Here is a 24,492-nt window from a genome sequence, read left to right on the forward strand (position 1 = left end):
AGGGGGCTCCCAACATGAGGGTCCCGGACCTCCAGAGGGCCATCAGGATACATTTCAAAGAGTACTGTACTTATTATTCAAAATTAATCTACTATACAGGAGCATTTCTATTTAATGTCGCTTTGTACGTCTACTCTCTATTTACTTCATAGATTCAGAATTTACACGAAGAAAATATAAAATACGTATAAAATAATAAGAACTGCAGTTAGTAGAGCTTTTTGCTGATGTCTGAGGCTCTTGGATATAAAACCATCAAATCATTCATTAAAAAAAAGCAAAGTTGAGAATAAAATCCCAAAAATGTAAATTAAGCAGAACTTTTTTTGTCTTTTCGAACCCATAGGTTAGGAACCACTGGCTTACATTATACACATCATTATTAACAATCTAACTAATAATACACCAGTTAAAGTAATAAGCTCAAAGATCTCTGTTCCATTCTATTTGGCGGTGCCTCATGGCAACAAACAGCACTTGCAGGCGTGTTCGTCTCAGATAACCAGATGACTACATCTGGCTCCCGTTGTTGCAGTTGTAGCTCTTGATTTTACTCGTTGACGGTTGCTTTCCTTTTCAGACTGTTTGCCTTCATCTGAATTTGTTTCTTTTTCTTCGGATTTTCACTTATTTTTTAAGTTGTATCTGTATCCATCTTTTCACTTGCAGAGAGCGGAAAAGCAGCCGCTTAGCTCCGCCTACCCTCTCTGGCAGACGAACCATGCTAATATTTGAAAGAAGTCCTTTTACTTTTATATATTTTCCGTGCATTTACCAAATCAGTCATTTGCACTTTTACTTAGATTTAAATGCAGGACTTTTACTTGTATTGGTGCGCCTGTGATGGAAGCAGAAGAAGTATTATGAGCAGAATAGAGTTAAAGTTTCAAAGTAAAAGTACTTCTTCTGCAGAAAAGAGACCTCTGACTGATATTCTTTGACATATTAAGTATTTATGTATTGATTGGAGCAATTGCAAACACACATTTGATACAGCAACTTAATGAAATGTTTAAATACTCATTTTAGGTTTCTTGTACTTGATTTATCTCTGAGATGACATGAAGTACAGGTATGAGCTTGTATTAAGAACTGTTTAGGACCTCCTCATGTACTCTCCTCCTCTATCATTAAGATCAGTGCTCCATGTCCTGATAAAGTTTGGGACCCCCTGCACCGACCACGTGGCTCCTGTTGAAAAGCTGATGTCCACATTTCTGACTAATTGGCTTTGGATGGAGAAAGTGCACACAAAGACACGCACACATATTTACACACAAAGTGATGCCGGATGACGCACTTTGAATTACACCGATTGGTTGCTTGGCTGAACTCGGCCTCGGCCTTTGTTGACGACATTGTTGGTGTTCAGAGAAAAGCAGTGAGATATGCAGGCCAATAAACTGAAGCTGTTCAAACCAGGTTCACGGCCTTCTTCGAACAACAATGGCAGCTTAAAAGTCCCAAATTAGTCTGATGAAATTAAGTTCAAGCTTTAAAAACTTGGTTGTGTTGAATGTTGTGAGATGACTCTCTGCAGGCTGCAGTGTGCCCCCCGGTGCTCACTGACGGTACATAAAAAAAAGCACTTCTGGAGGAAACATTGATGTCTGAAATCTGTTCTTTCTGCTCCGGTCTGTTTGTGTGAAGCTCCAGTGAACACAGCAGGCTTTGGCTTCTCTGTCTGCTGTGTAATCGGACCATGACCTGCTTTCTGTGCATCTGACCCGTGTGCAAGCAGCAGCGAGCCAAACGAAACTATCTCACCTGTTCACTTTGTTCTCTCTGTCCTGATAGCTGTGATATTTCTCTGAGATTTCAGCTCTTTATAACCCTCTTTTTACAGTATTTATAGCACGCAGACATGACGTTTAATCATCATCAAAGCCCAGATTAAAGATGTGCTTTGCACACGCTCGGGGAGGATCGTGGGTCCCATGCTTCACACTTCCCGCAGGTCGTCTCCTCCACAGACTCGCTCAGTGTTGACTTGGCTCTCCATCCCTCTGCAGACTTCAAAGAGCCATTTGGCATCAGACCGGAATGATCCCACCGTCCTCTGAAACACAGACGACTTCCTCCAAATGATGATGTCATCAGTTAAAGACCGCAGCTGTAAGGTTTAGAAGTTGTAAGACTTTTTTAATTTGTCATTTGTGTCCCTTTGTGTCTCTTTAACTTGGTCGTCATCTGGCGTCTCTTTTGGTGTGGATATGTTGTGCCTTTATGTGATCCCTTTTTGGGTCTTTGTGGTTATTTAACATCTTCTTTGGTAGTTCTACGTCTAATTGTAATTTGTCATCTCTTTACTGTGTCTGTTTATGACATTTTGTGTCCCTTGTGGTTGTTTTTTGTCTCTTCATAGACATTTTACATCTCTTTGTGGTCGATTTGTGTCCCTTTTTGGTCCCTTTTGTTATCATCTGGCGTCTCTTTTGGTGTGGATATTTTGTGTCTCAATATGGACCCTTTTTTAATCTCTTTTTGGTCTCTTTGTTGTTGTGTTTTTTTGGCTCCTTTCAACATTTTCCATCTCTTTGTCATCTTTTGCCCTGTCTCTTTGTGGTTGTTTAACATCTACTGTGGTCATTTTTCTCTCTGTGTGGCAGTTTTACATCTAATTGTTGTCATGTTTCATCTCTTTATTGTGTTTGTTTATGATTTATGGTTGTTTTTTTTTGTCTCTTTCTCCTTTAGCACCTCTTTGTGGTCTGTTTGTGTCCCTTTTTGTCTCTTTTACTGTCACTTTGTTATCCAATGGCGTCTCTTTTGGTGTGGATATTTTGTGTCCACATGTTCCCTCATCGGGTCTCTGTGGTTGTTTCTGTCTCTTTTCAACATTTCCCATCTTTCTTATCTTTTAACCCTCTTTCTGTTTATTTTATGTCTCTTTGTGGTTGTTTAACATCGACTGTGGTCATTTTTTGGTCTCTCTTGTGTAGTTTTACATCTAGTTATTGTTATGTTTTATGTCTTGTCAGGGCCATTTGTGTCCCTTTTTGTCTCTTTTACCGTCACTTTGTCATCCTCTGGCGTCTCCTTGGTGTGGATATTTTGTGTCTCTAAGCGGTCCCTTTTTGGGTCTCTGTGATTGTTTTTTGTCTCTTTGTTGTTGTTTCTGTCTCTTTTTGACATTTCTTAATCTCTTTCTTATCTTTTAACCCTCTTTCTGTTATTTTTTGTCTGTTTTTGGTAGATTTACACCATGTTGTTGTCATGTTTTATCTCTTTAATGTGTCTGTTTATGATGTGTCTTTCTCATTTTGCCTTGTCATTTTTTAAAATCTCTGTATGGTGGTTTTATTTCTCGTTACGTTATTTTCATGTCTTTGTGGTTGTTCTAAGCCTATTTGTGGTTATTTTTTGTCCTTTTGCCATCCTTTTGTTGATATTTGCTGCCATTTTTGTCTCTAGTGGTCCTTTTACAACTGCCTTTGGTCAAGAAATGTAGCTGTTACTTCATTTCTGTTCATTTCAAGGCAAAGACTTCACCTTCCAGTGGATCAGAACCCGGGAAGGACCAGTGCACCCCCTGGCCCTGCTCACAAAACACACGCACACACACATTGTTATCATGCCATGACTGACACGGTGACTGACTGACGGATTGGTTAATTACACGCAGGGCCGCTCAAAAGGAGGGAAGAAAAATAGGCTAAATGATGTAAGGGCAGGAATATTTCAAACATGCGGAGAAAAGCTTCGGAGCAATTTCAGAGGAATTTTCAGACAGAACCAAACCCTTTACTGTAGGAAGTCAGATGTTAGTTTTATTCAGAGTGTCAGGTTGGAACTTGTTACATGCTTTAGTAACAGATGAACGCTTCAACGCAGAAAAATGAGTGAAATCTTCAGACTGTTTGTGCCTGCAGAGAAAAGCTGCCCAGACAGAGAGGCAGCACGACCCAGATATGACACTCATTTGGCTTTTTCTGCTCCTAAACAAGTCATAAATCTCAAGCACTGAACGCGTCCATGGTACGATTCATGTTAAAGTGAAATATTGTATGGTGCAGGTATAGAACATACAGCGACATACAGAGAAAATAAAGTTTTTAAAGTTCTTTTTCAGATCTGGATGGTTGGACAGACGTAAAAAGCGTGTCACTTAAGCTATTTTTTTTAAATTTTCACAAACCAAACAATCAATCGATTTGTCAAGAAATGATCAACAGAATAATCCATAATATAAATAGATTACTAGTTCTACTAGTTCTTTCTAAGTCCCATTAAAATTAGTCCAAAGTTAACACCAAACCAACCAGTTACAGCAGTAAAATGCAACCTACTCATTTATGCATGAAATACTGATATAATAATATAAATAATCGTTAAACAGTCACAGAATCATTGTTATTATCATTAAACCTAAACACTTACGCTTTAGTGAAGTTTTAAATGCAGGATTTTTACTTATAGTCTTGTATTTTAAGTGGTTTTAAATGACTTGCGTTGCAGTACCACACTCACACCACCAGGGGGCAGTGTGAAAAACATGAAGACTCCTCAGAGGTCAAACGGTTGTACTTCCTGTTCGGCGGTAAAGCGTGCTGGTGGACGAAGTACAAACGTTATTGTGACAAATAGAAAATAACTTTGTTAACTCCTGTAGCGCATTAAGAAGAACAGAAATGGTGAGTTTATTGTTATGTGTTCTATCATCTCATGAGGAGTTTTGTGGGAATGTTGGTGGTATCAGCGCGTAAAGTTAGTAGCATTTTTGCTAGTTAGCATTAGCTAAGTTAGCTTCTCATTGAAGATTTCCAAGTGAATGAATGAATCCCTCAGAAACGGAAGAAGTAGTATTAATTTTACGTAAGCCTTTATAAGCTCGGTCTGTTTGATTAATAAGAATGTTTTCCATTCGCATTGAATGTTCTGGCACTTTTTGTTTAATTTTGACCCAATTTCTGTGCAGTGAAAGTCTCACCAAACTCTAGTCTTAAATCTTCTAATTTAGCTAGCTCATGCTTATCGGTAAACAGTCCGACTTATATTTTTATTAAAAAAAACTTGCTTCAACTAAACCCCATGCTTTATAAGTCGACCTGCCTGGACCGTATTGCTTTTTGTCTGCTTGGTTTGCACATAGCCGTGCTGACTTGTTGAAAACACCCGCTATAAACAGAATCGTGCAAACGTGGTATCGTATAATATTACAGCAGGTAAACTGGGCTAGACTGTAGTCTGTCTGTTTTGTTACAAATTGTATTCAAACTTTGTGTGCCGAATTTACAATTATAACATCATACATTTGTTAAAAATATCACTAAATACATGTTTTAATTTGACACATGAGGGTGATTTGCTTAAACACATTATTTGCCACATTTCTTAACTAAAATAGGCACGAGAGAACAACATTCCTTGCGACAATATGAATTGGCTATTGCTGTCATAAAAATATACATTTACAGTTGTTAGCCACAGATGTGTGTGTAAGCCTCCTCTTTATGTCTCTGTAGAGTTTACCTCTGAATCCAAAGCCATTCCTGAACGGCCTGACAGGAAAGCCAGTGATGGTGAAACTGAAGTGGGGTATGGAGTATAAGGGCTACCTGGTGTCTGTGGATGGGTACATGAATATGCAGGTAAGAACTTATTATTCTATTGTATGCCATTTGTTCAGTATCTGCCATTCTTGCTTGCAGAGAGAGAATATTTTACTAAAACTCTTTAATTCTTAGGCATTGAATTTGTGATGTGACTCTTCAGATATCTAATGAGAAGTCAGTTTAATCTTTAGGGATCTAGCCTATGATTGTTTTAGTTTGTTTAGATTGTTTTAGAAAGTCAGAAAGGGTCCTCCCTTTTTGCGAAAGAACTTGGACCTAAAAACCAAAAGAAACCTCCAAGTAACTGAACAACTAAAATCCCTTTATCTTGTGCTTTTATGTACCGTACACTGCCTTCCTGCCACTACCTGTTTTATTTATTTTCTCGTCTCACGGCGGCCAGCATCTCTTTTACATAACGATCAGGATTTTATCATACAATTCATTTTTATAAACACTATTATAAATTGGGATTAATCGTGCGGGTAGCCTCTTGACCTCTTTTATATTTACACGTTTTCCTGACAGCTGGCAAACACAGAAGAGTATGTGGACGGAGCGTTGGCAGGTCATCTGGGTGAAGTGCTTATCAGGTGTGTACTTGCATCATTTATTTTGAATATCTAGTTAAGTGGAGACGTCTGTATTTTGTACTTAATTTAACATTTTCTGCTGAAAACTAGGCCATCTTAACTGAACTACAATAATGTTTTTAGGGGAAAGCAATGCTAGATATAGAGCAATAGCTTTAAGATTCCTAACAACGATAACCTACCTGTGTTATTAATCTTACCCTGGAGCTTGTTACATTAGTACTGTGTGCTAACAGGTGTGTTTGATACCTGCAGGTGCAATAACGTTTTGTACATCAGAGGTGTAGAAGAAGAAGAAGAAGACGGAGAAATGAGGGAGTGATGTCGTGAAGAGGACTCAGCCTGTTGTTCTGTCTGAGTGTGACTGTACTTTGTAGTTCAAATGGTGTGTGTTTGTGTTTCATGTGAAACAGATGAACGCTTGAGGTTTTTTTTTTTCATTGTTTTCTTTTCAAACTGTTTTGAAAGTTTTTTTTTTTTTGTACTGTATGTGAGACCAATTTTATGTTGTGACATTGTGATACAGACACAATAAATGATTTTTCCCTTTCTTAAATCTTGTTTGTGTTTTTCTTCATGTGGTATCAAACAGAAGTGGTGTGTCGCCGTTAAATGTCTGTGTCAGAAGCTCCGCCCCTCTCTGCAGTTTGAACTCTGCTCTCCTGGTCAAATATTTGCCTTGTTGTTGCCTAGTTGAAACTCAGTCACTGTGAAGGAAGCGTCTCTGCTTTGGATGAATCAAAATGTCCAGAAATAACAGACTGCTGGTGAAAAACGCCAAACAGGTGGTTCTGATCTGCAACAACGGAGAGAAATACCTGACCAAACATGGGGTGCAGAATCTGTGTGTGATTGAGGATGGGAGTGTTGTGATAGGAAGGTAAGTTTCCTGAGTGCTGTGCATCTGAATGTACTTCATACATGTGGTAAAGAGCAGGCTCATTCATCCATAACTACACCTGTGTGAAATGTATAAATCAGTGACGTAACGTGACATAAGTAGCATTAGTTCTTGTACAGAATATTTTACTGAGCTTTATACTTGCATGCTGAATGTCAGTAGAGTTTTTGTCCTGCAGGTTCAGATTTTTTTTTTTGTAGAAGCTCAAAGTAATGTGTTCTTCAGCAGCACAGAGCTTATGTAAAATAATGCAAACTGGCGCCCCCTACTGGCTGCTGTTGCTCATTACAAGTCAGAAAATAAAACTGCGAGATGGATGAAAACGTGAGACATTTTTGCTGTTAGTATTCATTAATATCACTTTATTTACTTCATTACCACTTTCTTTTTCAAGTTCTATAATGTTAGCTTTTTAACAAGGATTTTCCGCTCATCCATTTTTTAAAGAATAGGTTTTTTTTGTTCAAAATTATATTTATTATGCTTCTTCAGGAATGACAACAAAACAGATACACATAACGGTCTACACACATGCTTAAACCCAAACAAAGTAAAGAACAAAACATCTCATGGTTCTCATTATGTTTTATAAGCTATCTTTATGCATTACATCATATTCTTTCAAGATGTATAATAAATATTCCCCCATTTAAAAAAACCCTGTATTCACTTTAGTGGGTTAAGATAAGATAGAACTTTATTAATCTTAAAGTAATTATAGTGCCAGATAGCTCCAGAAATACAGTACAAAATTGGAGAGATGCAAAAAACAACTTTGATATAAGTGAAAATATAAAGTGTATGGGTTTATTGGGATATTGAAAGTGTTTGAAAGTATATCAGTAGTTGCACATGATATAAAGTCCCTTTTATGCTCCATTTTTCCTCCTGCTGAACGGGGAGGAGATATACAGTCTGATGGCCACAGGTAGAAAAGACTTCCTGTGGCGCTCCTCGGTGGTCTCAGTCTGCCGCTGAAGGTGTTCTGGTAGAACTCTGGTGTGGCGTGCAGGGGGTGAGAGGTGTTGTCCATGATACTGAGGATTTTCCTCAGCATCATCCTCTCAGACACTTCCACCAGAGACTCTGTTTCCACTCTGAAGACGGAGCCAGCCTTTCTGATGAGCTTACTGAACATGTTAGCGTCCTGTGTCTTTAGCCTGCTGCCCCTTCAGCGTTGAAGATGACGCTGGCTACCACTGAGTGATGCAACATCTGCAGCATAGTTCTGCAGACATTGAAAGATCTGAGTCATAAGTCAGTTTTTCCATGGCTAAACAGTTGAAAAACTTTTAAACCAATGTTTTTTTAAAACCATTTAATACATTGATCAAGATTATTATTATCAAAGCAATGTAACATGGGGGGTTATATACGTATGCATAGCATATATACTGTTGATAGTCTGGCTTTTTAAAGAATAGCTGATTTAGCTAAAGAAGTTGGAAGCATTGCATAGCCATCAAAGGAACACTAAAACCTTCAGTTTGTTCGTGATGCAAAATCAGAATCAGCATATTTGGAAAACTCAGGCAATAGTAGTAAATTAAAAAGTTTATTTTTTGCCTCTGACATGTAATTGAGCAAAAGTTTGTTACATTCCACCTATGAATAGTAGTAGATATTTACATCTAAGGCTTAGATTTCATGACTCTAATCTATACTATGTCTTGCTCTAGTGAATGTTATGACCCCTTTGTTCATCCAGTGACGGTCTGATTAAAGCTGTGGGTCCTGCTGAAGCTATCAGATCTCAGTATCCAGAAGCTTCCTTTGATAAAGTGATTGATGCTGCAGGAATGTGTGTCATGCCTGGTGAGTATCAGCTGTGAATGTTATGGTGATATATGATATTAAATGTTTTATATGACTACCTATTATCAGTGATGAGCATCTTCTTGTTTCAGGGCTGGTTGACGCCCACACACATCCAGTCTGGGCTGGTGACAGGGTGCATGAGTTTGCAATGAAGGTAAATTATTGTGCTTTATATGTTAGGACCATTTTTCATCTACAGCTGAAACTAAATGTTTAATAAAATGCTCTTCTTGCAGTTGGCTGGTGCCACCTACATGGACGTGCACCGCGCAGGCGGAGGGATCCACTTCACGGTGGAGCACACCCGGGCTGCGGGATCCTTGGAGCTGCTCTCCTCCCTCAGCAGCAGGCTAGTCCGGATGCAGCGAGCGGGGACGACTCTGGTGGAATGTAAGAGTGGGTACGGCCTGGAGCTGCAGACTGAGCTGAAGATGCTGGAGGTGATTGAGGAGGCCCGATGCTCCCTGCCCATCAACATCTCCTCAACTTACTGTGGAGCCCACGCAGTCCCCAAGTGAGGACCATCCTAGGAGTGTCACATCACATAATGAGAGTGAATATTTACAGTGTTTCTTTGTCCTTTACTCAGAGGGAAGACAGTAGCAGAAGCCACAGAGGACATCCTGCAGGTCCAGCTGCCTCGGCTGAAAGAAAAGATGTCTGCAGGGACTCTGAGAGTCGACAACATCGACGTGTTCTGTGAGCAGGGAGTGTTTGACCTGAGCTCCACCCGCTCCATCCTGCAGGCCGGCAAAGACCTGGGCCTCAACATCAACTTCCATGGAGACGAGCTGCATCCCATGAACTCTGCTCAGGTATCACTCACTCCTTAATCTCAATTTACCATTTATTGGCCTCTTGGCCTCCTTACACCACTAAAAACTGAGCAGATAAATTGTAACGTCTGCAATTTATCACCAATGGCTCTTTTGGTAGATATTATCTTAAATTATTCATCAGTTATGAGAGATTTTCAGGCAACAGCATAATTATCTTGTTAACCTGCTTGTATCTGTGTGTCAGCTGGGTGCAGAGCTCGGAGCATTGGCCATCAGCCACCTGGAAGAGGTCACAGACGAGGGCATCGCTGCCATGGCAACATCAAAAACCGCTGCTGTCCTCCTGCCGACTACAGCTTATATCCTACGGTACTGTGACAGTAATGGTATAATGTGCAAGTATAAAAAAAAGTATGTATGTATGAAAAAGGTGTATGTATGAAAAAAGTATGCATGTATGAAAAAAAGTGTATGTATGTATGAAAAAAAGTATGAATGTATGTATGAAAAAAAGTATGTATGAATAATAGTATGTATGTATGAAAAAAGTATGCATGAAAAAAAGTATGAACAAAGTAAGAATGAAATAAGTATGTATGAATAAATAATATGTATGTATGTATGAAAAAAGTATGCATGTATGAAAAAAAGTATGTATGAAAAAAAGTGTGCATGAAATAAGTATGTATGAAAAAAAGTATATGTATTTATGAAAAAAGTGTGTATGTATTTATGAAAAACGTATGTGTATGTATTAAAAAAAGTATGTATGAAAAAAAGTATGGATGTATGTATGAATAAAAGTATGTATGTATGCATAAAAATATGTATGAAAAAAAAGTATGTATGTATGAATAAAAGTATGTATGTATGTATGTATGTATGTATGAATAAAAGTATGAATGTATGTATGAAAAAAAGTATGAATAAAAGTATGTATGTATGAGAAAAATATGTATGAAAGAAAGTATGAATGAAAAAAGTATGTATGAAAAAAAGTATGTATGAAATGAGTATGTATGTATGAAAAAAGTATGTATGTATGAAAAAAGGGATCTATGTTTGTATGAATAAAAGTATGTATGTATGAATAAAAGTATGTATGCATAAAAATGTGTGAAAAAAAGTATGTATGTATGAAAAAATGTATGTATTTATGAAAAAAAAGTATGTATGTATGAAAAAAGTATGTATGTATTTATGAAAAAAGTATGTATATATGAAAAAAGTATGAATGAAAGTGTATGTATGTATGAATAAAAGTATGCATGTATGAAAAAAAATGTGTATGAATGAAAAAAGTATGTATGTATAAGTCAAAGTATGTATGTATGAATAAAAGTATGTATGTTTGTATGAATTAAAGTATGTATGTATGTTTGTATAACAAAAGTATGCAAGTATGAGAAAAGTACGTATGAATGAAAAAAGTATGTATGAACGTATGAAAAAAGTATGTATGTATGTGTGAAAAAAGTATGTATGTATGTATGAAAAAAATACGTATGAAAAAAGTATGTACGCATGTCGAAAAATATGCCCTAAAATATGTCATAGTATAGCATGTCGAAAAAAAAATTTGCCCTAAAATATGCCATAGTATAGCATGTCGAAAAATATGCCCTAAAATATGTCCTAGTATAGCATGTCGAAAAATATGCCATATTATAGCATGTCGAAAAATATGCCAAAAAAGTCATACTATAGCATGTCGAATAATATGCCCTACAATATGCTATAGTATAGCATGTCCAAAAATATGCCATAAAAAGTCATACTATAGTATGTCGACAAATATGCCCTAAAATATGTCATAGTATAGCATGTCGAAAAATATGCCAAAAAAAGTCATACTATAGCATGTCGAAAAATATGCCAAAAAAAGTCATACTATAGCGTGTCGAAAAATATGCCCTAAAATATGTCCTAGTGTAGCATGTCGAAAAATATGCCCTAAAATATGCCATAGTATAGCATGTCGAAAAATATGCCATAAAAAGTCATACTATAGCATGTCGAAAAATATGCCCTAAAATATGCCATAGTATAGCATGTCGAAAAATATGCCATAAAAAGTCATACTATAGCATGTCGAAAAATATGCCCTAAAATATGTCCTAGTATAGCATGTCGAAAAATATGCCCTAAAATATGCCATAGTATAGCATGTCAAAAAATATGCCATAAAATATGTCATAGTATATAGCATGTCGAAAAATATGCCCTCAAATATGCCATACTATAGCATGTTGAAAAATATGCCATAAAATATGTCGTAGTGTAACATGTCGAAAAATATGCCCTAAAATATGCCATAGTATAGCATGTCGAAAAATATGCCATAAAAAGTCATACTATAGCATGTCGAAAAATATGCCCTAAAATATGCCATAGTATAGCATGTCGAAAAATATGCCCTAAAATATGTCATAGTATATCGAAAAATATGCCATAAAAAGTCATACTATAGCATGTCGAAAAAAAAAAGCCCTAAAATATGCCATAGTATAGCATGTCGAAAAATATGCCCTAAAATATGTCATAGTATAGCATGTCGAAAAATATGCCATAAAAAGTCATACTATAGCATGTCGACAAATATGCCCTAAAATATGCCATAGTATAGCATGTCGAAAAATATGCCATAAAAAGTCATACTATAGCATGTCGAAAAATATGCCATAAAATATGTCATAGTATAGCATGTCGAAAAATATGCCATAAAAAGTCATATTATAGCATGTCGAAAAATATGCCCTAAAATATGTCATAGTATAGCATGTCGAAAAATATGCCATAAAATATGTCATAGTATAGCATGTCGAAAAATATGCCCTCAAATATGCCATACTATAGCATGTTGAAAAATATGCCATAAAATATGTTGTAGTGTAGCATGTTGAAAAATATGCCCTAAAATATGTCATAGTATAGCATGTCGAAAAATATGCCATAAAAAGTCATACTATAGCATGTCGAAAAATATGCCCTAAAATATGCCATAGTATAGCATGTCGAAAAATATGCCATAAAAAGTCATACTATAGCATGTCGAAAAATATGCCCTAAAATATGTCATAGTATAGCATGTCGAAAAATATGCCATAAAATATGTCATAGTGTAACATGTCGAAAAATATGCCCTCAAATATGTCGTAGTGTAACATGTCGAAAAATATGCCCTAAAATATGCCATAGTATAGCATGTCGAAAAATATGCCCTAAAATATGCTGTACTATAGCATGTCGAAAAATATGCCATAAAAAGTCATACTATAGCATGTCGAAAAATATGCCCTAAAATATGTCATAGTATAGCATGTCGAAAAATATGCCAAAAAAAGTCATACTATAGCATGTCGAAAAATATGCCCTAAAATATGTCATAGTATAGCATGTCGAAAAATATGCCATAAAAAGTCATACTATAGCATGTCGAAAAATATGCCATAAAAAGTCATACTATAGCATGTCGACAAATATGCCCTAAAATATGTCATAGTATAGCATGTCGAAAAATATGCCCTAAAATATGTCCTAGTATAGCATGTCGAAAAATATGCCATAAAATATGTCATAGTGTAGCATGTCGAAAAATATGCCCTCAAATATGTCGTAGTGTAACATGTCGAAAAATATGCCCTAAAATATGCCATAGTATAGCATGTCGAAAAATATGCCATAAAAAGTCATATTATAGCATGTCGAAAAATATGCCCTAAAATATGCCATAGTATAGCATGTCGAAAAATATGCCAAAAAAAGTCATACTATAGCATGTCGAAAAATATGCCCTAAAATATGTCATAGTATAGCATGTCGAAAAATATGCCATAAAAAGTCATACTATAGCATGTCGAAAAATATGCCCTAAAATGTCATAGTATAGCATGTCGAAAAATATGCCAAAAAAAGTCATACTATAGCATGTCGAAAAATATGCCCTAAAATATGTCATACTATAGCATGTCGAAAAATATGCCCTAAAATATGTCATACTATAGCATGTCGAAAAATATGCCCTAAAATATGTCATAGTATAGCATGTCGACAAATATGCCCTAAAATATGTCATAGTATAGCATGTCGAAAAATATGCCCTAAAATATGCCATAGTATAGCATGTCGAAAAATATGCCATAAAAAGTCATACTGTAGCATGTCGAAAAATATGCCCTAAAATATGTCATAAAAAGTCATACTATAGCATGTCGAAAAATATGCCCTAAAATATGTCCTAGTATAGCATGTCGAAAAATATGCCATAAAATATGTCATAGTGTAGCATGTCGAAAAATATGCCCTCAAATATGTCGTAGTGTAACATGTCGAAAAATATGCCCTAAAATATGCCATAGTATAGCATGTCGAAAAATATGCCGTAAAAAGTCATATTATAGCATGTCGAAAAATATGCCCTAAAATATGCCATAGTATAGCATGTCGAAAAATATGCCATAAAAAGTCATACTATAGCATGTCGAAAAATATGCCCTAAAATATGTCATAGTATAGCATGTCGAAAAATATGCCAAAAAAAGTCATACTATAGAATGTCGAAAAATATGCCCTAAAATATGTCATAGTGTAGCATGTCGAAAAATATGCCATAAAAAGTCATATTATAGCATGTCGAAAAATATGCCGTAAAAAGTCATATTATAGCATGTCGAAAAATATGCCCTAAAATATGCCATACTATAGCATGTCGAAAAATATGCCCTAAAATATCTCATAGTATAGCATGTCGAAAAATATGCCATAAAAAGTCATACTATAGCATGTCGAAAAATATGCCCTAAAATATGTCATAGTATAGCATGTCGAAAAATATGCCAAAAAAAGTCATACTATAGCATGTCGACAAATATGCCCTAAAATATGTCATAGTATAGCATGTCGAAAAATATGCCATAAAATATGTCATAGTATAGCATGTCGAAAAATATGCCCTAAAATATGCCATAGTATAGCATGTCGAAAAATATGCCATAAAAAGTCATACTGTAGCATGTCGAAAAATATGCCCTAAAATATGTCATAAAAAGTCATACTATAGCATGTCGAAAAATATGCCCTAAAATATGTCCTAGTATAGCATGTCGAAAAATATGCCATAAAATATGTCATAGTGTAGCATGTCGAAAAATATGCCCTCAAATATGTCGTAGTGTAACATGTCGAAAAATATGCCCTAAAATATGCCATAGTATAGCATGTCGAAAAATATGCCGTAAAAAGTCATATTATAGCATGTCGAAAAATATGCCCTAAAATATGCCATAGTATAGCATGTCGAAAAATATGCCAAAAAAAGTCATACTATAGCATGTCGAAAAATATGCCCTAAAATATGTCATAGTGTAGCATGTCGAAAAATATGCCATAAAAAGTCATATTATAGCATGTCGAAAAATATGCCATAAAAAGTCATACTATAGCATGTCGAAAAATATGCCCTAAAATATCTCATAGTATAGCATGTCGAAAAATATGCCATAAAAAGTCATACTATAGCATGTCGACAAATATGCCATAAAATATGTCATTGTATAGCATGTCGAAAAATATGCCATAAAAAGTCATACTATAGCATGTCGAAAAATATGCCCTAAAATATGTCATAGTATAGCATGTCGAAAAATATGCCCTAAAATATGTCATTGTATAGCATGTCGAAAAATATGCCATAAAAAGTCATACTATAGCATGTCGAAAAATATGCCCTAAAATATGTCATTGTATAGCATGTCGAAAAATATGCCATAAAAAGTCATACAATAGCATGTCGAAAATTATCCAATAAAAAGTCATACTATAGCATGTCGAAAAATATGTCATAGTGTAGCATGTCGAAAAATATGCCATAAAAAGTCATAGTATAGCATGTCGAAAAATATGTCCTAAAATATGCCATAGTATAGCATGTCAAAAAATATGCCATAAAAAGTCATACTATAGCATGTTGAAAAATATGGCAAAAAAAGACATACTATAGCATGTAGAAAAATATGCCATAAAAAGTCATACTATAGCATGTCGAAAAATATGCCCTAAAATATGTCATAGTATAGCATGTCGAAAAATATGCCCTAAAATATGTCCTAGTATAGCATGTCGAAAAATATGCCATAAAAAGTCATACTGTAGCATGTCGAAAAATATGCCCTAAAATATGTCATAAAAAGTCATACTATAGCATGTCGAAAAATATGCCCTAAAATATGTCCTAGTATAGCATGTCGAAAAATATGCCATAAAAAGTCATACTATAGCATGTCGAAAAATATGCCATAAAAAGTCATACTGTAACATGTCGAAAAATATGCAATAAAATATGCCATAGTATAGCATTTTTACTTTTATTCATACTTACATACATACATACTTTTGTTCATACTTGCATACATTTCTTCATACTTGCATTCATTTATTCATACATACATACTTTCATTCATACATACATACTTTTCGTACATACATCCTTTTATTCATACGTACATACATTTTTTCATACATATACTTTGTTTCATACATACACTTTTTTTCATACATACATACTTTTTTCATATGTACATACTTTTTTTCATATTTTTTTCATACATAAATACATACTTTTTTCACAAATACATACATACTTTTTTCACACGTTCATACATACTTTTTTTATTCATACATACTTTTTCCTTACATACATACTTTTATTCATACATACATACATTTTTTCATACAAAGTTTTTTTCACACATACATACATGCATACATACTTTTTTCATACATACATACTTCTTTCATACATATTTTTTTACATACACACTTTTTCATCCATGCATATTTTTTTATATACATACACTTTTTTCATACATACTTTTTTACATACATACATACATACATACTTCTTTCATACATACATACATACATACTTTTTCATCCATGCATACTTTTTTCATACTACATACTTTCTTTTTCAAAAAAATATGTAAAAAAAGCATGTATGTAATTATTTCTTGTAGATATATAAATCTTAATTCAGTAATCAGTAATGTTTACCTGAACTTTAAGTACAATTTCCTGATCATACCACATACCACTTACATACTTCAGTCTAACATTTTAAATGCACAACTTTATACACACACTGTGAGTTTTCTAATGTTCTGTGTGTGTGCATGTGTTCAGTCTGCCGCAGCCTCGGGCCAGAGACATGTTGGATGCTGGAGTAGTTGTTGCTCTCGGTAGCGACTTCAACCCAAACGCCTACTGCTGCTCCATGGTGAGTACGGAGGGTAAAGTCAGTGTTGTTTGGTTACAACCCATCACTTCTCTGCACCAAACACAGTTTACTTGTGTACTTGTGTCATCCTTGCTTAGCCAGTCGTCATGCACCTGGCCTGTGTAAATATGAGGATGTCCATGCCTGAAGCTTTGGCTGCAGCCACCATCAACGCCGCCTACGCCCTGGGACGCTCTCACACGCACGGCTCGCTGGAGGTCAACAAGCATGGAGACTTGCTGATCCTTAACACCCCACGGTAAAGACGTCAAGATTTTCACATTTTTGTCCCATGTATTTCTGGGTCCATACCACATATTTTTAGAAGGCTATCATAGATACATTGTTAAAGTCAGCTCCACTTATCCAGGAGAGGTAGAGTGAGGTTCAATTATGGACATTATAATGTACTAAGGCATTACTCATTCCCTTCTTATGTTACAGTTTTACATCCACTCAAAGAAAGAAAAAGAAAATCCACTTTTCTTGCTTTTTTTATGCCTACAACAACACACTCTTAGCCTGGTGTGTTCATATTAAGTATTTGTGTTAAACAGACCCTTTTTCGTATTTTATTGCAGATGGGAGCATCTGATCTACCAGCTGGGAGGACACCAGGAGCTGATCCGCTACGTCATCATCAAAGGCAAAGTTGTGATTGATAACGACAAAACTCTGGGTTTATAACCAGGATCTGACTTCCTGAGGGATTCTTATTAATTAAGTTAATATCCATAATTATAATAGACAGCAACAGCCTGTATTCAGCTCAGATTTTAGAGGAACATTTCTACGAAGAGTACCAGTAACTCTTTAAAAAAAACGTAGCTTTGACGATAAGTCTCAGATATCCTCATGGTGAGTTATAATAATGAAATAAAAGAATTATGAGCCAAGAATTAATAATTATGATTAAAAGAAAGTAAAAAAATATAGAAATGGGCTTCCATACATTTAAGGATAAATGTTACCCGTTAATCTACCTTTCTGTTAACCTGTTTCTCTCAGGTCAGATATTAAGTAATCAGCGATAGATTTCATTATCACCTCAGAAACAGGTCAAACATTTAGCTCTTTAAGTGATCAAACAGTTTATTGATTGACTTGATTTGACCTCTGATTCTACAGATAACAGAAAGGTGAGCATCAGGTCATTCAAACTTTAACAAAGAGCTCATGTTTGACGTTCAGGGTGAAAGCAGATACCAAAACAACAGTAATGAGGTCAATGATCGAGAGAAAAATCAGTGCGCCTGAAACAAAAGAATCTGTGAAGAGTGCTTTTATTGAACATGTTAGTACACAATGCTTGTTTTATCTAATACAATATATCTGTCCACAGGCATGGCTTTAACAACCAAAGAAATCCTACTACTCTTGTAACTATGTTACATAAAAACATGCATTACAGTGTGATTTTCAAACACTATGAGAAAACTAGCTTAAATGCTATTCACAAAAATATATGGTTGTATAGGTGAAGAACTGTGAGATAAAAGGCTGTAGTTGCACACGACAACTGGTTTTTACTATAAACAAAATGTGAGCGTAACAGATAAGACACACTGTGATTGGGCAGTGATATATTTTGTGTACCCAATTTTAAACCACGTCAGGCTTCATACTTCTTTCCAGCTCTGTGGATCTGTTGGTAAAGCGTCATGGAGAAAGCCATACCAAGGAGCTGGGAAACAAACAAAAAAACATGTTAAAAATGAACAAACTAACGCGGTCTTAAGCCAGAGATATACTTGATTTTAATTACTCGTTTGCATGATGGCTGCCATGCGTTTCCTGTGTCTGTTTGGAGTAGGGATGCACGATATTATCGGCACGGTATCGGCCGATATCGGCTTAAAAATGAACTATCGGATATATCGGCAAACATGCCGATATAATTAACTGATAAAATAATGGGCTGCTGCATAGATGATTAAATGCCCGGCGCAATGTCCCCGGCGCAGCGTGATGACGTCACGTGTGTCTACCTGCAGCATGAGAGAGTTAGAAGCCAAAATGTCGGTGGTGTGGAAGTTTTTCAAAGTGTCCTAAATAGAAAGCAAAGCTGCTATTTGCAATGACTGCTCAGCTTCGGTGATGCGAGGAGGAGCCAAGGCAAAGTCTTTCAACACTACAAACTTGATTAACCATCTCAAGACCCGTCACCCCGACCGTTGTAACAAATGTGATAAGAGTATCACCATTATACTGTACGCTAATTCCAATACAGAAGAGAGTTGATGATCTCTGCAATTAGGTGTAAGGGAAAAAAATATCGGTATCTGTTATCGGCTAAATGAGTTGTAAAATATCGGCATATCAGATATCTGCAAAAAATCCAATATCGTGCATCCCTAGTTTGGAGTGTCGGCTGTGCACAAAACATGAATGCTACGTGGACATGAGATGCAGTATGCACATGACCGTAGAGGCAGAGGGGATGCGACAGGGTCAACACAGCAGCAGGGACAACAATGGTAGAAAGTTCTGATAGAGCAAGTCCACAATTAAACACATCTGTACTATGTGTCATTCCTACTGCACAGCGACAAACATGCCTGTTAAAACAGCTGGCGTCAGATAAGTTCCATTTTAAAAGTCGACATGAAAACCTGCAAAACTAAATGGAAATAAGTCTGGGGCCGTTCTGTGCATGGAGGAAAATGTTGGCGAAACGGAGTGGGGACGGCGTGTCCTGCTGCTGTTTCTGCCGTTATCTCAGTAACCTCCTCGAGTGTAGCCATGTCTGTTGTTTACATCCCGCACATACGGTAGTTGCATACAGCCTGAGCTCTCTGGTGTGCCCTCTAGAGGTATCCTCCAGTAACAAGCGTCGTGCATAGCCAAGTATGTAAACAATTACTTTCATGTCGCAGCCGGTTGTGGGTTAAAAAGCAAGTATATCTCCGACCTTCATGTTTGGATAAGTGTTGCATAAAGAGCTGCTTACCTGTATCACCAACACACACATGGCAATGGTTCCCAGAAGGTGTTTGTTCTCATCCAGCCACTCCTCTACCTTCTCATAGCAACCCTGAAAAACACACACAGACAGTAATTAAGAGGGAAGAAAAGTACTGAACATGAGACGGTATCAGGTTTAAGGCAGCGACTACATGACTGTAGCTTTTGACGTTTTAAGAGAAACGTAACAGACATTATACGTTGTTTCTCACTGTTCTCAAAAGATGTAACTGAAGACTTTTACAGCCTTGTTTAACCACAAATAAAAATCTTTAAAAGTCATAACTTGCTGTTTTTTCATTCTTGTCTCTACATGTGTATACGCTGGTTTCTTTTCGTTGTCTTTCCTGTGATCAAATGCACACATTGAAAAAAGGTGCAACTTGAAAATGATTAAAAACTTGTCAGTCATAACAATGGCAGAAATAAATCAAACCTGAGATTGAGTTTCTTTTGTTTTTTGCTTGTTTAAATAAATAGTTTGTTATTTTAGGAAATGTGTTTATTGGTATTTCTTGCCGAGAAAATAATTAAGCGATAGTCTGCAGACTGTTAGCTGAGCATATAAGCTAGAAATAGCTAGTTTAGGCCTGTCTTAAGGGGAAAAAAATTACCTAGAAGTACCAATGGAGATAACTAAACATGTTATATCTTGTTTATAACAAATTAATAAGCCGTAGAGGTTCGAACACAAGATTATTTTTACTGTTTGACAGAATCAAGCTAGCAGTTTGCCCTGTTTCCTGGCTTTATGCTAAGAAAAGCTTAGAACCTACTGGCTGTAGCTTCATGTAGCGCATTAAAAAATAAGTTGAATCGATCTTTTCATACATATTTCTTACTCTAACTGACAAATAAACTTATTTCCCAAAGTGCTTTACTATTTATAATTAATAAGAAACATCAAGTCCAATTTTATGACTTTGTAACCACACTGACCCGAGTCCAGAAGACATTGGAGGCGTTGCGTCCACAGCCCTGATAAAACTGCTGACAGCATCGGTCGGGAACCATGTTACCATGCAGGGCAGTGTACCAGTCATTGTGGTTCAGCACTCCACAACATCGCCACTGGAGGAGACATTCAAAGGAGAAAGAAACAGTCAGTTATTTCAGACAAATTGCATTAAAATAAATTTAAAAAGGAAGCTTTATTTGTGTCGCATACCTCTCCCTGTATGGTGTTCCATGCGTCTCTCAGACCAGCGTTATTATCTGTGTTGTACAGCACCAGCCCTTCTTTCAGATCCCGTCTGGCATTTTCGCTCACCTGGGTAAATACAGGTGAAGATGTGGATCATGGGATATGTGGACACACCTAACTACTAGCTGGAAAGGACCGCTGATAAACATTAATGTTCTTCTGCACAGTCTTACCTTGTCGGTGTAGACAAAGAACAGGATGAGGAGGATAAGTTCGGCCAAGAGGATGGTCAAGAGAACGATGAAAAACTGAAGAAAATCATAAAACATGAATTAAGTGTCAGGTTAAACATGAACAGAAACACGCAGGATACATTAATGTTGCATTTATGTAAATGTAAACAATGTAAAAATTAAAAACATGCTCCATTATAGCTTTGAGAGATAAAACATTAAAAATAAACTAGAGGTTTGGTGGTGAATCATGACTTTTATTATATTAGCAGCACAAAAATACCTGTATTAAAGCTAAAAATATACTGAGCAAAGAAAATTACAGAAGAAAACACAACAACATTTGAAATTCCAACACACCCTGAATGCAACATATCTAAGGAATACACTAAAACTGAAAAAAAAACAACAGTAGTGATGCATGATGGGTATTGTAGTGTACTCACGCTCAACAGCAGGCACTTGTTCTCCTTGATGGCGCCCAGGCAACCCAGGAAACCGGTAACCATGACGACAGTGCCCAGGGTGATGATGAGGTTGGCGGCGGAGAGCGACGGGAAGGAGGGCGACAGGGTGGCAAAGCTGCCCTGAGACACCGACAGCCACACGCCCACGCCCAACAATCCACACCCACCCAGCTGAAACGCACACAGGAAACTCAGACACTTCCTGCTGATTTTACGATAATACTTTAATTTGCTGATTTAAACGCTGATTTACGGTAACGTTTAGAAGAACAATATTTACCCAGAAGAGCAGGTTGAAGAGGAAGAGCATGTATTTAACGCAGCAGATGCAACCGCGAGCCATGATTGAATCGACAGCTACTGCAAGAACAAACAGAAGACAATACTGAAGTTTAATTAAAAGTAGAACTGGATAAAAAAAGTCGCCAACACTGGCAGCTGATTGAAATTAGAGTTGGTTATACAGTCATGTTTAAATACAAACAGTCATCTCACATAAATCCTAAACATTTGTATTTTCTTGCTATTTGCAGAAACACTTGACACTAATCATTTGGTCTATAAAGAGTCAGAAAATGCAGAAAAGGGTTCTTAAAATCAGAGGTAATGTCTATAAATTTATTTCTTTGTAAGTTTAGGAACCAAAGTTTTTCAGTTTAAGTGGATAGTAAACAGAAAAGCAGGAAAAAGGGGGCAAAATGGTTAGCAATTAATATTCTACCTGTCAAATAATTGATCAGTTGTCTTATTATTATACCTCTATCGCCCGTTTTAAATACTGTATAGATACACTCCTATTCAGAATCAGAATACACATACAAGAAATTTGTCTTGGTGTTTTGGTGCAAAAAACAATGAACACAGAGGTAGAATAAAAAAGTAGGAAGCTAGGAAGCACCAACACAAACTTTAATAGAATAGGACAAAAATAAACCATAAAGAATACTCATGTTTTCAGCTTTGTTTTCCTTGTTATTAGCTGCATGTATTTTTCTACCTTCCAAGACATTGAAAGCAACTTAAAACTTAAGTCAAATTCCTTTAAAGTACAAATACCTGGTCGAAGATGCTGAATCTTAAATTGTCTAATAGGTCAAACTTCAATATTGTGCAGATATAAATGGCACTGATTTTTACTTTACTGATATAACATTAAAAAAATTATAACCGGCAAGAGTTTGTTAACAGAAAAATTCAAAAGCAAAAGCATTTGTGGCAACATATTATATCTATTTGAGGTTTTTAGTGTTGCCATAATAACACACTGTAGTTCACCAACCTCTTAGCTTCCTGTTACATCACATTTCTGTAAACATTTTGCTCTCTGTGCGCAGTCATGCTTTAGCCACACTGCAACGAGGAGATAAACTCACCACTTCAACTAGCAGGCGGACAGGGAAGCTCTTGTGGTTTACCTGTAACACAAAAGTATACACAAACATTTAGACCAAACTGTATATTATGTACAATCTATCACTGAAAGACTTACAGAAAAACACCCCTGTACTATCAATGCACATGGATTACTCATCGAGTTTCATTTGAGCCACACACATAATCTAGATTTTAATTTCAATCTATTTCTAATAGTCGTATATATATTTTATCAGCAATTTCTTTGATTGTTTCCTGATTTGTTGATTACTTGTTTGGTCTATTGATACATCTTTATCTCAAAGTTCTCAATCGATAATGGTATTATCTTCAAAATCGCATGCCAAAGACGTTTAATTTACAATGCTATAAAACAAAAAAATCAGCAACATTTAAAAAGCTGACACAAAATATTAGAGAAAACTTACGAACAAGAACTGCAACTCTGTTTTAAGTCAAGTAATTCAGTAAATGTACTTAATTACTTTCGAACAGAGCTCAAAGTGAACTGTTAAAGTGTTTGATGTGGCCAGTCTGGGAACTTCTACATAACAGTGTTAAATTTACTTATTTAAAGGCAACTTTAGTAGAGGTAACACAGTGATATGTTGGTATCCTATAGAGTACATAACTTTTTTATTTTTGTTATAATCAGACAGAGTGGAATCTTCTTTGTCGCCTCGACGTGACGTCACTTAACTGAACTTCAATTTGCGGTTTTACAAAAGTTTGAGTTCATAACGGTCAAAACGGTGATAGCGTCAGAGCTAAATAACGTAATATTATACTTCCATGGTTATAAAACGCGTTAAAGATCGCGTTTAGACAACTAACCCGCTCCCCCAAGGCTCAGGCCGTGATTGTTTTCATGTCCATGCCCTCGGAAATGCGGACAAAAAAGGGGGATAGTTTCCTACCGTTGGCTGTTATCTGGAGCTCATCCTTCCGCTAACGTCTCGATTTCAGCCGCAGAAAGTTTCACATGCCGACTTTATGCTGCTTTCCTTGACAGCATCAGCCAGTACGAAAACATAAACCCAATAAACTGTGAACTGCTTTGAAGTTTTGTCGATGGCTGGAGAACAGGAGGAGGAGGATGTCTTCTTTAAAGAGGGCGGAGCACAGCGGAGGACTGACCCGGGGTGGAGGCGTGACAGCTGGGGCTGCAGAGAGAGAAGGACCAGCCGTACAAATACTCAGGCTGTATGAACATGGCTTTTAAAGTAGTTTTTTTGTCGAATCCGTTTGCATTATATGGATTTATCAAGAGAAATGAAAAGTATTCAATCAAATTTGATTTAATTTCGTCCAGTGACCAACTGCGGTACTTCAAATAGTTCTGAATAAACTTCCAATGGAGCCCCATGTGGTAGTTAGAGCCTTTACCATGT

At 36.3% G+C, this 24,492-nt stretch overlaps 3 protein-coding genes across 4 annotated transcripts; 2 read left to right on the plus strand and 1 right to left on the minus strand.

Moving 5' to 3' along the window:
* Positions 1-4,526: 4,526 nt before the first annotated feature.
* Positions 4,527-6,704, plus strand: snrpf (small nuclear ribonucleoprotein polypeptide F). Its single transcript, XM_069671385.1, has 4 exons — positions 4,527-4,634; positions 5,466-5,591; positions 6,084-6,148; positions 6,404-6,704. Exons 1-4 carry the CDS (start codon positions 4,632-4,634, stop codon positions 6,468-6,470), a joined length of 261 nt encoding a protein of 86 aa, XP_069527486.1. The 5' UTR covers positions 4,527-4,631; the 3' UTR covers positions 6,471-6,704.
* Positions 6,705-6,871: 167 nt separating this feature from the next.
* amdhd1 (amidohydrolase domain containing 1) lies at positions 6,872-17,885 on the plus strand. Its single transcript, XM_069671511.1, has 9 exons — positions 6,872-7,028; positions 8,758-8,864; positions 8,957-9,021; positions 9,104-9,381; positions 9,457-9,682; positions 9,891-10,015; positions 16,826-16,919; positions 17,018-17,178; positions 17,501-17,885. Exons 1-9 carry the CDS (start codon positions 6,892-6,894, stop codon positions 17,604-17,606), a joined length of 1,299 nt encoding a protein of 432 aa, XP_069527612.1. The 5' UTR covers positions 6,872-6,891; the 3' UTR covers positions 17,607-17,885.
* Positions 17,886-18,186: 301 nt separating this feature from the next.
* On the minus strand, positions 18,187-24,198 carry LOC138599366 (tetraspanin-9). Of its 2 annotated transcripts, none has more exons than XM_069671007.1 (9): positions 24,019-24,198; positions 23,101-23,142; positions 22,008-22,084; positions 21,707-21,898; positions 21,261-21,335; positions 21,052-21,153; positions 20,823-20,954; positions 19,870-19,953; positions 18,187-18,603 (listed from the first exon to the last, which is right to left on the minus strand). In XM_069671007.1, exons 3-9 carry the CDS (start codon positions 22,068-22,070, stop codon positions 18,532-18,534), a joined length of 720 nt encoding a protein of 239 aa, XP_069527108.1. In that variant the 5' UTR covers positions 22,071-22,084; positions 23,101-23,142; positions 24,019-24,198; the 3' UTR covers positions 18,187-18,531. The 2 variants fall into 2 exon arrangements, with proteins under 2 accessions (XP_069527108.1, XP_069527107.1); XM_069671006.1 differs by having other exon boundaries at positions 22,008-22,087.
* Positions 24,199-24,492: the final 294 nt, after the last annotated feature.

This window comes from Semicossyphus pulcher, unplaced genomic scaffold (genome assembly GCF_022749685.1).
Source record: "Semicossyphus pulcher isolate SPU_LCO1_2020_fin unplaced genomic scaffold, fSemPul1.0.p SCAF_20, whole genome shotgun sequence".
NCBI lineage: Eukaryota > Metazoa > Chordata > Actinopteri > Labriformes > Labridae > Semicossyphus > Semicossyphus pulcher.

Bases quoted from the DNA above. Each gene is read 5' to 3' on its own strand.
- snrpf (XM_069671385.1), top strand. The intron at 5,592-6,083 runs GTAAGAACTTAT...TTTTCCTGACAG, and splicing joins ATGGGTACATGAATATGCAG to CTGGCAAACACAGAAGAGTA. The intron at 6,149-6,403 runs GTGTGTACTTGC...TGATACCTGCAG, and splicing joins CTGGGTGAAGTGCTTATCAG to GTGCAATAACGTTTTGTACA.
- amdhd1 (XM_069671511.1), top strand. From the start codon at position 6,892: ATGTCCAGAAATAACAGACTGCTGGTGAAAAACGCCAAACAGGTGGTT. The intron at 10,016-16,825 runs GTACTGTGACAG...GCATGTGTTCAG, and splicing joins ACTACAGCTTATATCCTACG to TCTGCCGCAGCCTCGGGCCA. The intron at 17,179-17,500 runs GTAAAGACGTCA...ATTTTATTGCAG, and splicing joins CTGATCCTTAACACCCCACG to ATGGGAGCATCTGATCTACC.
- LOC138599366 (XM_069671007.1), bottom strand. From the start codon at position 22,070: ATGGCTCGCGGTTGCATCTGCTGCGTTAAATACATGCTCTTCCTCTTC. The intron at 21,154-21,260 runs GTAAGACTGTGC...GTATTTACCCAG, and splicing joins TCTTTGTCTACACCGACAAG to GTGAGCGAAAATGCCAGACG. The intron at 20,955-21,051 runs GTATGCGACACA...TGTCTCCTCCAG, and splicing joins GGAACACCATACAGGGAGAG to TGGCGATGTTGTGGAGTGCT.